The following is a 14414-nucleotide window of genomic DNA, read 5'->3' as shown; positions in this document are numbered from 1 at the left end:
GTGTTTTCCTGCTGGAACACTATATTTGTTTGGGGCTTTTGGTGTAATTATATATCTTCCAGTCTGGTTACAGTTGCTAAAAAAATGTATATCATAGCTCCTCATAATGTCAGTCAATGGATGTTCTGATTGATAAATCCCACCTGTGACCTCAGCAAACACTTAAATGAATAGTTTAAGGCTAACCAATGTGTTATGCCATGACATTAGTCAGTGAGAATACTTTAGCCTTCTTTCTGGCTCAGATTGAGCCCAAATTTTCAAAATTAACCTTGTTTTCACCAAGCACAAAAACGATCAAGTCAGCCCATAACGCTAAGATTAGTGAGGTCACAGATCAAAAGTTTTCTTGGGCTGTTATTCTATAGGTTTATATACAAGTCTTTTTGAAACCAGAGGAGCTGCACTCTACTGTTTATTAGAAAACAAACCCCCACAAGTGTAAGAGAATTCTGCACTGAGTTCACTTCTCAGACACAGACAGCTTTTATATACAGTCAGCGAAGGAAGCATTCAGAGGCTTCAGCTGCAGAAACAAAAGTACAGTAAAGGTCACTTTACACAAATGCACTGCAAAAATAACTGTGTGTACTTTGAATTAAAAAAAAAGCATGTGCTAGTGTTAGTACATTAATATACTTTATTTTCTGTGCGTCATAACTCCCCACAGCTATGAGATCACAGATTAATGTACAACTTAAATTTGGCCTAATATATAAGTATAGATACAGTTCTTTAAATAAGTCCTGGTACTCTGCTGTTTTGTAATGTCTGTTTTTTGTCCCGCCACCATCGTCTTGGAGTCTACTGATGGCGAGAGATATTCTGTCATTTTGGCATGTGCCACTGGATCTTTGTGGAGGGTCCGTTCCAACTCTGCAGCAACTATGTGTGCATACATGAGGGAGTATGCAAGAGTGATTAGCTGTTAATAAAAAAAGATGACAACATTTTTAAATATAATTGAATCTGTTGGCCAAAATATTCGCACATTAAGTGCTAATGGAAACCTCGTTACAGCAACATTACTCAGAGGTCACGTCGCAAGAAATAGTAGAGAGCTCATCTATTTTTCTAATTACTGACCAGTTTCTTTTTCTATCAAATTAAATAAGTCACTTGTTAAAAAAAATAGTCCTCAAAGAGTCCTGAGCCGTAGTCTGAACTTTGTTTACAACTTTTATGACCAGTTGATCGCTCACCAGCACAAAATGCTAGTATCAGCAGTACAGTATGTAATCCAAGCCCCACAACTAAAGCTAGGTGTGGTACATATATACACTAACCCTTTATACCCAAGCACTTGCTTATGAGGTGTGCCATATTTATATCCATGGAGGCATTTGACACCACTGCTGACGCAAGATGGATCGAGATCTGTGATCTCGAACTGTTGGCGGCTCTTAGCGGAGCTAAGGCTTGCAGGAGGTGACAGAAAGAGAGAAAAACAGCAAGCAGATTACTGTTTTTGAGCACAGCTGTGTGGTGTATGGGTAAGTATTTGATTTCTGTCTGCAGGAAAAAAAAAAGAAGAATCGCTGTCTGGGTGTTTGTGACCAGATAGGAAAGACGGGGTCTGACAGCAGCAAGGGGGGAGGGGGACAATCAGCTGTTGCATTCCCCCGCGATTGTGATACAGCAATAGTATGCCTGTCCATATTTAGTCAGGGCTCCTCCGTGACTACAAGGCCCCTATGTGTGCGTCATTTACACCCTGTCCTGCCCCACAGGTCCTCCTCCAGACGCCCAGCAGCCAGTCCACAAAGCAGAACAATGTCCACAGACTGTCTGAGTGTCAGCAAACACTTTGACTAACTGGGCTTGAAGAGGCCTGGTCTGGGATCGCATGCAGTGTCCTGGTTGTATGTGTATTTTTAAATCCAAGACATCACTGCCAAAGGATCATAGTGTGAGGAAACCACTGCCAGGAACAGATGTGTCATGTCTCCTCTGCTTATATAATATTGGATTTCAGTTTAATATCCAGGACTACAGGAAGGCTGTTTTGTTAGGACCAATGCAACAATATAAAAATACTCCAGTGCAAGAAAAACAGATTTTAGAGGGTGCAAAGGACATTAAATTGTCAAAAAGAGAATAAGAAAGATGTAATATTATTCCAGTAGCTGTCTACGTAGGATAAAAAGATAAATTCGAGGTGCTGTGACATAGTTAAACTCCTAAAAATAAAGAGCATTCCATGCACTTTTGCAAGGAACTCCTCAGTCACTTACACCTGCTCCCTATCAGCCACGGCTCCAGCAGATAATGTGCACTGATACCAATCAGAATTTTAGACTACTGCAAAAACAATGAATCCACTTTTTCAGTTCAATTCAAATTCAATTCAGTTTTATTCATGTAGCACCAAATCACAACAACAGATGCCTCAAGGCACTTTATATTGAAAGGTAAAGCCTCTAAAATAATACATAGAAATCCCCAACAATCATACGACCCCCTATGAGCGAGTGCTTTGGCGACAGTGGGAAGGAAAAACTCTGGCAGAACCAGGCTCAGGGAGGGGCGGCTATCTGCTGCAACGAGTTAGGGGTGAAGAGGAGGAGGGTAGGACAAAGACATGCTGTGGAAGAGAGATTAATAATAACTGATGATTAAATGCAGAGGAGGTGTATAAACACACACCGAGTTAGACAAAAAAGTGGAAGTCTGGAAGTCCCCAGCAGCCTAGCGTTATTGCAGCATAAATAAGGGATGATTCCGGGTCGCCTGATCCCACCCCAACTATATGCTTTAGCAAAAAGGTTTTAAGCCTAATCTTAAAAGTAGAGATGGTGTCCGTCTCCTGAATCCAAACTGGAAGCCGGTTCCACAGAAGAAGGGCATTTGTTAACAATACTTTACATCTCCTCTGCCATCTGATTTAAACGTTTGGACACTGAGTGTATAAAGCACTGATATGTCAGTGGCATGTACACCATTTTCTGCTACATCTTGCAATGCATTTTGTCTCACTTTGCAGGTACCAGACTGGCTGTTGATAATGATGTGATGATGAATCCTCATCCAGTGAGTATTCACCATAAAGACACTGAATAGATGCCTGTTTTGCATCACTGAAAAAGGATTGCCATTTATACTGTGCTTATTTGGTCTTACCAGACAGTCAAAGTGGTTCATACTGCACTCGTCAAGGAATTTGAAGTGCTGTGATATGGTTAAAGGAAAATCTCATGCTTGAGCTAGTTGCTGGTAACAAGCTCATTCAACAGAAACTTTTAAATATAAATGATTTATCAGCCCAAGCACATTAGCAAAAAGACTCCACGGTCACTTAGACCTGCTCAGAGTCAGCACTGGCCTCTGCTTTTAATGTGTGCCAGTAAAGAGGATTACAGCCAGAGCCATCTACTGCCCAACCCGTACCCATTTCATTTATTTATCTATCTTTTGGATTGTGCTTCCTATGCATGTAGCAAAAGAATTCCATCTGAAACTTGAATTGACAGAAGGGAAACATCTTTTTGTCGGTTGGAGTCTACTGCTTAGTTTGACCCAGTCTCACCTGGCCTGGACATGAAAAGGACTGACAGTTCTCAGTTCTGCGGATGGTGTTCGATGGAAAATAATGCTGCCCTTATTCTCTGTGGGTCCCACTAACTCTGCAGAAAACTCGCTATACAAGAACTTGCACCAAACAGGGCTATTCAAAGTACATTTTAAAAAGCGTAATTTCTCTTGAGACCTTTTAAGTGTTTGTTTTTACCACCTGGAATGGCCATGGCTTATGTTTGCTACAAAAAAGCTCTCCATCAGTGACATCTACGACCTAATTACAGTGCAATTCCACTTTATTAGATAATCTAATGTTTGGTGGAAATGGGAAGTAATCCTAAAGAAGACACTGTGTGCACAAGGGACTGCATGAAAGAGTGATTAGATGACAGCATCTTTAAATATAATTGAATCTGTTGGCTAAAATACACACACATTAAGTGCTAATGGAAACTTCATTATTGCAACATTGCTCGGAGGTCACATAACAAGAAATAGTACAGAGAGCTCATCTGTTTTTCTAATTACTGACCCGTTATTTTATTCCCCTCAAATTAAACAAGACAGCCCTCAAAGAGTCCCGAGCTCCAGTCCGAACTTTGTTTACAACCAGTTTACAAAACTGTAAAGAATCCTAAAGAGTTAATATGTAAATAGTAGAAGTCAATTTTAAACGTAAACAGTAACTAAAACTGCCAAGTAAATGTAATGAAAACCAAAGTTTGCCTGTAAAATGCGGTGCAGCTGAAATTTCAGCACTGACCTTCCAGCACTTTTTTAGGCTCTTCCTGATGACAGTCGTGTTAAATGTGAAATCTGCTTTTCTCTGTTCAGACTTGCCTCAGGTGATCCTAAAGCACTGACACAATGAGTAACTCTCATATACTGCTTATCTTTGCAGTACAATATTTAGATTTCAATCTGCAGGGACGGGGGTCTGCAGTCCATCAGTGCAAGTCTCACTGCTGTAAACACTCAGCCTATTTCAGGTCTTGAAGACGGCAAAAACATCACCGCCTTGTATGGTCAGACAATCTGAAGGTAGACATGTTTGTGCACACATGAATCACATAATAAAAAAGGATTTCCTGCATTAATTTTAAATCAGATTGTGCTGCAATGTGTGAGAGAAAGGTTTAAATAAATCTGTGAGACAAATCGGGGTAGCGATTAATCACGATAATGACTTAAACATAATCACACTCATGCATTCTGTGCTCATCCAAAAGGTTTTTCACCTAGTTAAAGGAATAGTTTGACACTATGGGAAATGCTACTCTTAGGGCGATTGTGGCTCAAGAGTTGAGAGTTCGTCTTGTAATCGGAAGGTTGCCAGTTCGAGCGTTGTGTCCTTGGGCAAGACACTTCACCCGTTGCCTGCTGGTGGTGGTCAGAGGGCCCGGTGGCGCCAGTGTCCGGCAGCCTCGCCTCTGTCAGTGCGCCCCAGGGTGGCTGTGGCTACAATGTAGCTTGCCATCACCAGTGTGTGAATGTGTGTGTGAATGGGTGGATGACTGGATGTGTAAAGCACTTTAGGGTCCTTAGGGACTAGTAAAGCGCTATATAAATACAGGCCATTTACCATTTATACTCTCTACTGAATTTTGTGACTTTTGGAGTGTTTTTAATTAATTTATCTGACAGATAATATGGCTCGCTGTGGGGATGTTAGCAAAAACAGACCTTCCAAAAAAATTTGTGGCAGGCATCTTTGTCTGTGCATTGCAGCTGCACTGTTTACGGATGCAGCTTGGTAACCAAGCTCGGTACTGTTGGCTTAACTTAGTACTCCCACCTTCTCATCTAAATACAATCAGCAGCCAAAAAACTAAGGTTCAGGCTTCAAAAGGTAAAGTGTAGAAACCACTGAGTGCCAGTGTCCATCTTTTATATGCAGTCATACAATTAAGTACATTTTCCCTTCTAATAGGATTCAGCAAAGGCCATTTCTGGCATCACAGGGGGTTATAATAGGGTCAGACTATGTTTGTGTGGGGCAGGTTACAAATGCTCAGAGGAATTTAGCATGTGAAGCACATTTCCTGTGTGAATATATTCCTTGCTAAATAAATACATTGTACATAAAAGGAAGTTGTTTCTTACTCTCATGTGGCCTCTTTTTTTTTTATTTCACTAAACTGTTCTTAACTGTTATTTCAGTTTCTTTTTTGATCTAGAAATCCTTTGGGTTTTAGCAGGGATGCATCTATCAACTGAAACATCTCTGAGCTGCAGGTTTCTTGTGAGACTAAAAAACAAAGAAAAACAAACTTTCTGATCTTTGACATAGCTGAATTTGCTTTTTACTTGTTCTACTTTTTCACCGAAGCCTTCCCAAATTGGCATAGTTTGTTACTTGTAGTTTTCCACCTTGGAAAAGACATTATCATGTTTTCCTACAGGACTCCCAGGATGACAGTCCCTGGTGGTTTCCCCACAGTCTCTCCATTAAAAATATTCAAATTTAGAAGACTAGATGCAAAATGTGGAACATGATCATTGTAGAACAGGCGAACAAAGGATAAAAATGCTGTGTAGTCTTGCATAAAATGATACTTCTGGCTACAAATACTCCAGAAGATCACCTGTTTTACTTCCAGGCTTTGGGTGTAATAAGCTCAGGAATTTGAACCACTGATCAAATGATTATTGGAAACCTCAAACTATTAAAATCAAAAATTCTGAATGACCCGACCTCTTACAATGACACACAAATATAAGATTACAGCATGTACGTCCACACATGCTTTAGCGTTTTCACACCAGGAGGAGCATGGCTGTAAGGACCCTGGGATCCCAGCGGGGAGTCATTTCTGAGAAGTCGTGTTCAAGGCCAACAGTGGTGAGCTGGAAACTGATACTGTGGAGCTGCTTGCTACATTCCAACTATTGTAAGATACATCAACATTTTGACAACTGCAGGGAGTAAAAGTGTCAGATTGTGAATCATCTAAGATTTTCGCTAAAAAGCCAGCATCGCCATTACTCAAATACCCTGCACGACTCCATGATAAGTAGTCTTCTGTTCACAACTCAAATATCATGTTAATTATTCAGCTTTAGAGATTTTGGATTTTGTTTCTCTTTCATGGGGATGATGAGACTTATGGGTTCCCCTGTTTCTAGGCTCTGTGTTAAGCTATAAGCAAACTCATTTAGAAAATTCCAGAGATCTTCTGCTCCTCAGGTATTCAACTAAATCCTCTGTCGACTACGATCTGGGCTTGCAGCAGGAAGCACATATAGAGATTTCAGATATGTATTCTCCTCCTAACGTTGAAATCTATCAGAAAGCTATCAGATATTCAGCCACTCCTGTAACTGAGTGCAGTGGAGCTCTAAAGGTCACTCCAGTCTCACTGTTTGAATATGTTGTACACAGTGCCAATTCAGGCAGATAAACTGAGAAACACACACTGAGAGGGAGAAAAGTTATGCCTGTGAACTTTCCAGTTTCACCACAAAAAACTAAACAGGTAACCAGAAGAACTCACATGAATTTTTAACAATGGGTTGTCCAGTTTGTGCTATAATACATTGATTAAAGGTATTTCTGTTATAGGTTTATTTGGACTTGCAGCCAAAGCCATGGATGATTACAATGACAGATAAAGGCTCTAAATAAATGTTAGTAGTATGTGAACTTCATTTGCCTTCACACAAACTGACCTTTAGCAAATCCTGGCACGACTTTAAGCCTTTTAACCATTTAATTTACATATAAGTCACAGGGCTAAGCACCTGTTATAAAAGCAGTGCTGCTGAAAGGTTCTGAAGGCATTTCCTGGATCATAAAAGACTCTTTCAGCCATCTGAATAAATAAATATCTCATCGGCTCTACTGCAAAGGTTGCCAAACAATTCAAAACTATCCTTATTCACATTACGGAAAATCATAGTAGCTAAGACAATTACAGCACATAGTGTGTTTGTGTTTATGTGGATTGCAGTTTGGGGGGTGCCTACATACTTGTCTTTACTCCCTTTTGTAGGATTTTTAAAATAATTGATTTTATTTTTGTTTTATTTATAGATATTTCTGTCTGAACCAGTGCAGTGAAAAGAAGATTGACATTTCCATCTGCTGTGATTTATATTTGGTGATGTCGGCTCTTTAGAGGTGGGAATCACCATACATCCCACGATACGATATTATCACAATACTTAACGCACGATACGATATTATTGCGATTTAAAAAATTTTTTTTTTTTGCAATATTCAGATTCTGTACATGAAGGTAAACTTTGATATTAGATAAAATGAATATTGATAAAGTCTGCACTCAGTCTTTCTCTCATTTCAGTCAGTTTTATTGTTGACAAACTGAACGGTTTGTATTACAGTCTAGTCCAACTTAACTGAATGCAACCATCTGGTACAATTATAGCTATTCTGAACTATGCAATATGAAAACTATGCAGCCCATTCAGCAACTGAAGAATTTGAAAGTAAATTAAAACAAAATATAAATTTACATTAAATAAAAAAGTTTTAAACTTAATTAAAATAAAACATGTCTTAAATTAAAATAAGTCAACTGTCATGTTTATTGCTGCCAAAAAAAAGTTAAACACATTTGGACATTGAAGGAATGTCAGGATTCTTGCTCAGAAAAAGGATCAACATGCTCTGAGCACAAAAACCTTTTTAGTAACAAAATATCGATTTCTGCTTTCCCTGTATCGATACATTATTAGCAAACAAAATATCACGATACTACACAGTATCGATTTTTTCCCCCACCCCTACGGCTCTCATCGCTCTTCCATGTGTATATCGGTAATGGACAAGCTAGTGAGAGCAGCAGAAGGACCCAAGGACAGAACAGAGTGGGCTTCAATCAAAAACAGATCAGATATTAAGTCAAAAACAACATTAAAAGAAGAGAAGGAGTGCAGGTGTAGTGCAAAGCAACATGCTTATGTGCAGCTACTGTAAGGAGACTGAAGCACCCACATGGGATTTTCCAATTGGAAGGCACCGATATCTGCTGATCTGCTGGGTTTGTGCCGAGTTTGACAAAAAATACACTTGTGCAAACACTTCAAAAGTAGCCAAATTCTACAAAAACAACAGAGCCAGCGACCCTCAGTGGTATTTAATACCACTGTTAAAGATCGCTGGAGATTTACCCAGCGATCCATTTTCTTGACAGCTTAGCCTCACTGCAGGGGGCTGAAGCTGATCTTAGCTGCAACTGGACAACAGGCTGGATATACCATAGAAAAATTACAAGTCCTTTGTAAGGGAGACATCCACTAACACTCACATTCACACTTGAGGCTAATTTAGAATCACCAGTTAACCTAAGAAGCATGTCGAAATCATAGTTTTGCTCTGAGGATAGAAAAAAATACCCATAATAGACCAAATATGATTTTAAAAAAAAGGCATGAGAAGAATGATCTCTCTGGTTTTTTTTACCTGGAAGCAGCAATCTCTGCCTTCTGCTTGCCGATGGCTGCAGCCCTCTGAGCACCCTCCACTGCCCGCTCCACCTTCTGCTTGATCTTGGTTCCCTTCAGCTGGATCACCCTCTTCTTCATGGCTTTCACCAGCATGTTGTTCATGTACTTGCCTTCTTCCTTCCCTCCCTCAGCGAACGTGGTGCATCCGTAGCCGTGTCTTTGGTTATTGAGCCACTCACCCTCATACTTCAGCCCGCTGGACCTCTCGCTTATTCCATATCCTGAGCGCTTGTCATTCTTCCACTCGCCCATGTAGACCTCTGTGGTGGTGGCGTCAATGTCAGCCTCCACTGGGGGGAAATCCTCAGCTCCAGCCAGACTTTCGTCCCCAATGCTGACTGTGGAGTTGGTGTCGCTGGCGTTGGAGCTGAGAGCTGAATCCGGCCTCAGGAAGCTGATCTTGCTCTTCTGGCTGGACAGCGATGTGCTTGAGTCGGACTTCTTCAGCTTACCCAGTAGGGAGCTCCTGCGAAATAGGCCCTTCTTCTTGTTTTTAACAGCCCCAGGGTCCACCTGGAGTGTGAGGGCAAAGCCTCCTCGAGACGGTCCCAGCTGGGTAGGAGTGGCGACGGGTGTCTCCTCACCTGAGGCATTGGTGGTGGTGATGATTGGGACGTCTTGCTGCAGGACGGTGCCATTGCTGTGCTCGCTGCGAAGGGAAGTCAAGGAGGTACGAAGAGGGGAGCGGACAACTGCTGCCATGCCGTAGGGGACGCTCTGTCGAACACCATAGCCGTGCCGCATCCCACCAGTGAACTGACCCTGAAATGTACCTGGAAACCATTAAAAAAATAAGTTGTAAATATTTTGTTACTACACCGCAGATCCTGAGCACAAGGTATTTAACCCTAGAAACGTGTTTCCACCTTGATCAGGATGAAATCAACACCAAATCATCTACATTGGGAAAGACTGCACTGCACTTTTTATGGACATAGAAGACAGACCCCACTAACACTGGAAATCATAATGACATTTACAATCAGGTCAAAGACTTCCTGATCTTTTGTTCAAGAATGCTTTTTGATCTTAGAAAGAAGTTTTCATAGAACTTTAAGATTTTGAGATGCAGATTTTATTGACTTCCCCATCCTCGTACACTTTTATTTCTGATCAAGCAATTGCAAAACCACTGGAACTGCAAGAAGGTGATTTGAACAGCTTACTATCATTAAGAACTTTGTCATAGACTCTGGGCAGAAAGCACAGGATTCTTTTGCTTTTATTTTGAAATGATTGCTGTTAAACATTCCAGGTCCAGAAGCCCTGTGACAGCCTGCCTGATGGACAGACAGGAAGCGCAGCAGCATGTGCCGCCTGTTCTTTCTTTTTGTTTATTCTCTCTTGTAGTTTGTGATTCATCCTGTTTACTGTTTGTTGTCTCTCCTTTTCTGTCTTCTCTGTCCACTCACTCACCAGTCAGTTACAGTAGCTCCCTAATTCTGAGTGTGTATGAGGTCTCTTCCTGTTAAAATGGAGCACTTCCTCCCAGTGCTTGCACACAGCGTGATCATGTTGATCTTTCATTATAAAGCACCTTGAGATAGCTTGTGTGCTATGTAAATAGCACCTGCGAAAAAAGTATGATTTTTATTTGTTGTGCCGTCTGTATTTTGTGCTAATGAAGGAGGAATGCACTGTGTTAAACCTACATTGTATCTTATACCCTATCCTGATGCTCACTATCTGAGAAATGTTACCTAACATCACAGCTATACAGACTTCAACACCTTTGATAAGTCTGTCTGTTAAGAATATGCGGTATAAACACATTATATTGATTAGCAGAAGGATAATGGCTCAGAAATAATTTAAGAGGCTGCAACTATCTCTAATTTGCTCATTACATTAATGCAAAAGCATGTGATGCTTTCATAGCTCCTGCAATAAATGTATTGACTCAAAGTCAGCTCTTAAGTTTTTGCTCCTTTCTGTGTCTTAGCAGAAGTTACTGTTCAGCAGTGGAAACACACCAGCTCACAGGATGCAAATGGCATCACCCACTACAGCAGGGATTCAGTGCATTACCATAAATTAAATTGAAGGTTGTGAAAATAGTAAATCTTAGCACTTTAGCTTCATTAGCATGTTAATAATGCCATTCTTAACATATTAGCCTGTTAGCCTATTTGAGTCCAGGCTCACAGAGCTGCTATCGCTCCTGGAGACTGTTGTTTAAACGTTCATTTCTGCCAAAATGTCATGGATATCTTTAGAGTGACACATCTCATTCAGTAATACCCTCGCTGACAAGTCATCTTAGTGTCTGTTCTCATGCTAAAATTGATGTGTGTGGATTACAGTGACAGCGAGGCCTCAGCCTGCAAGGCCAAGAGGGCACCAAATATGTGGGCTATTATTAAATCCTGACATCTGGTGCTCTCACACCCACCCGCCTCCAACCACATCTTCCAACGCACCGCACCTCAAAGCTGATGAGTCAGAGGTTAAGGAGGGAAACCACTGCTGTTGTACAAACACAATTAATTTTATTCGTCTAACTCATTTTATTAAGTAAGTGAGCTGACGGGCTAAGTAGAACCAAGAGAAGCGCCCAGAGAAAGTGTACAAAAAAATGCACACACAAAGTTCGATAATAATGTTTCCTTCCTGATACACTGTTAACACAGTGGCCGCATTCATAAATGATATACAAATGACATAATATACAACGTATAACAGTTGAGAGGACTAGTACTGCTGCACAACTGCTCACTTTACTACACGTTTTGTATGCTTAGTACTTTTACTTGTGTAAGACGTAGACTTGAGGGCATTTATTTTTGTGTTTTTATTAATTTTGAGTACTTATTTTGCCACTGTGACGTGTAGTGTAACAAACTGGAAACATCCATGTAGGGGTTTTTAGCTCCAACAAACTCTGAGCACCTCTTGACTGACAGCAGCAGGGTGGTGTTTTCTTCTTGTTACAGAGGCATCATTAAAGACCACCGAGTTCATCAGGCCGGTCTGTTTTGCACTCACGGATTTGTCTCCAACAATCTTGGCAGGAGTTTGCTTGTGATGTTGCAAGATTTACAAGCAGAACAATCGTAATAAAGTACTGCACTTCAGGACTTCACATTTATTTTATAGCTATAGATAGCAGTTAAAACATGAAGGTCATGATGTGTTCAATTCAGCTTTTAAAAGCACATCAAGAAGTTGAATCACCTAAACCTTTTCAGTTGTCAAGTGCATCAGTAATCTCAGCAATACTGACTGAAAATCCTCAAACTAGCAACGTTTCCTCATTGAGAGGAATGTTGTGAAGAGGTTCAGCCACACGATGACCTCTGACCCTACTGTGGTCTGCTGCTGCAGTTTTAATATATACAGTATATTTCTTAGCTGCCCTTAGCCATCTTGATTAATATTAAAATAATCTGAATACTCATAACTCTGCAGAGACCTACAGCAGCAGCATTATTTTTATTTAGTAGTAACTATGTACATTTAAATCGGTATTTTACTGAGTACAGTAACAAAAATACTCAAGTCCTTCATTTATCTATTATTAGTTTTACTTAAAGATTCAGAAACCCGATTATCCTGCTGAGACATGAATCTGCAGTTTGACCACAAGCATCTGTTCATCTCAGTGCCATGTACTCAAGTGATGTACTCAAACATAGATAAGTGGATGTGCTTGAGCATGTGTACTTACTTGCTGTAGTACAGTAAATGGTAATTTATTTGATTATTTCTATATTTAAGGAGTAATACGTTTATCAGCACTAGCTTTAGAGGCACATTAGCATTTTCAATGACTATAAGTAACTCTTTTCTGTGGTAACTAAGTACATATACTCAAGTATTTCACAATGGTTTTCAGGTACTCTTTCTATATGTAAAGCGTTCTCCATTTAAAATATCTGAATCGGCAGTTTTAATGTGCACGTCTTTCTTTAAATAGTAACAAAGTGCATATATGTGAATATTTCACTTTTTCACAGTTATAAGGTGCCCCCCCCCCCTTTTTTTTGCTGTATATTTGTTATCCTTCTGTATAGATTTTTGTAGAGGTAATAATTTCGCTTTCCATTGCACTGTTTATGTGGCAACTTTAGTATTTTCTTACATTTATTTGCGAATTAAAGTATCGAGTCTATCATACAAGTCTTGCAAAGAAGTAGCCTTTACAGACTAATGATAATTATTAGATACACATGGCATACAAAATGTGATATTCAATTAAAACAACGAATACTTCACATATCAAACTTCTAACAGCACATTATCGAAAAATATAAAAACATCAAAGTTATTTTTCCCCCACTTGTTGGTCGTTGTGGGCATATTTAATGCGACTCTCACCTCCATCCGCATACGTCTCTGTGCCATATCCATCCTGGAGCCCGTTATTCCATGTCCCCTCATACTTTGCTCCGCTGCCAACACTGATCCGGACGCCATATCTCCCTTTGAATCCATGAGTCCATTCCCCTTTGTAAATCCAGTGTCCTTTGGTTTCTACTCCCAGACCGTGACGCTTCCCCTGCGACCAGTATCCCTCGTAGGTGTTCCCGCTGGGCCAGGTGTAGACTCCCACCACCTCGAAGCCGTAGTTCCAGGAGCCCGAGAACTCGCCCTGTCCTTTGGGTCCGGTGCAGATGCCATGGCCGTGGGCTTTGCCCCCCTCCCAGCCTCCGCAGTAAGCTCCACCGTCATCAAACTCAAAGCGACCTCCACTCATTCCTCACCGCAGAAAAACGCACAGAAAGTAAAGCTGATTTTTTTTTTCTGTTACCTGTCTAAAGATAAGAGCTCCGTTAGTCTGACTTCACCTTCACCTGACATTAAAACTGGCAGGAGATACCCTCAGTGCTGAACTTGGTTTCTTCTTTGGAAGTTGGTTTGGGGGTTTCTGAGCGTGTCCATGAAGCTCCGGGGCGCACTTCACACTTTATTCTGTTTTTCCTCCCTTCTTTTCTCCGGATTACTCCACTGTCTTATTGGATTCGTCGATTAAGCTAATTAACTACCCACTCCACAGATTCCCTCCAGGATAAATTATACCTCGTTGCAAATTTGGATCCTATTACCGGTTACTGAATCGGAATTGTTTCTGTATTTCTGTCTTGAAAAGCCAGGGATCTTACATGGCTTTACCAGGTGGCCACAGAGAAAAGCCCCTTTCCCCCTGTCCCTGCCACCCAGCTATCTCCCGACAGTCGCTGCTGTTGGAATTATTTTAGCAGACCTAACAAGGCGACCAATTCACACACACACCCTTCCAAAAATACAACCCAATCCTTACTCTGCTGCCTGCAAGGAGCCATGCCAGAGAGTCTTGCCACTTCGGGACAGGACTCTGCTCTCTATAGGTTTTACTGCTGCACACACGGTGCGCCCAGTTAATGCAGTTGGAGCGCAATTATTCTCTAATAGGCTGTTAAGCTTCAGCAGAGAGATATGTGAGCGCACAT

The 14414-nt window shown here is 40.8% G+C and overlaps 1 protein-coding gene across 2 annotated transcripts in view; it reads right to left on the bottom strand.

Annotated features, from left to right (window-relative positions):
• The window catches only part of jph2 (junctophilin 2), a 27077-nt gene extending 12663 nt beyond the window's left edge, over positions 1-14414 (bottom strand). For both annotated transcript variants that reach the window (XM_005741025.2, XM_005741024.2), the window contains exons 1-2: positions 13303-14414; positions 8942-9758 (exon numbers count right to left, since the gene is read on the bottom strand). In XM_005741025.2, coding sequence (XP_005741082.1) covers positions 8942-9758; positions 13303-13681 — 1196 coding nt within the window. In that variant the 5' untranslated portion in view covers positions 13682-14414. The remainder of the gene's footprint in view (positions 1-8941; positions 9759-13302) is intronic.

The sequence above is a fragment of the Pundamilia nyererei genome, unplaced genomic scaffold (genome assembly GCF_000239375.1).
Source record: "Pundamilia nyererei isolate P.nyererei 1_Seehausen unplaced genomic scaffold, PunNye1.0 scaffold00106, whole genome shotgun sequence".
Classification (NCBI taxonomy): Eukaryota; Metazoa; Chordata; class Actinopteri; order Cichliformes; family Cichlidae; genus Pundamilia; species Pundamilia nyererei.
This window is presented reverse-complemented; position numbering and strand designations above follow the sequence as displayed.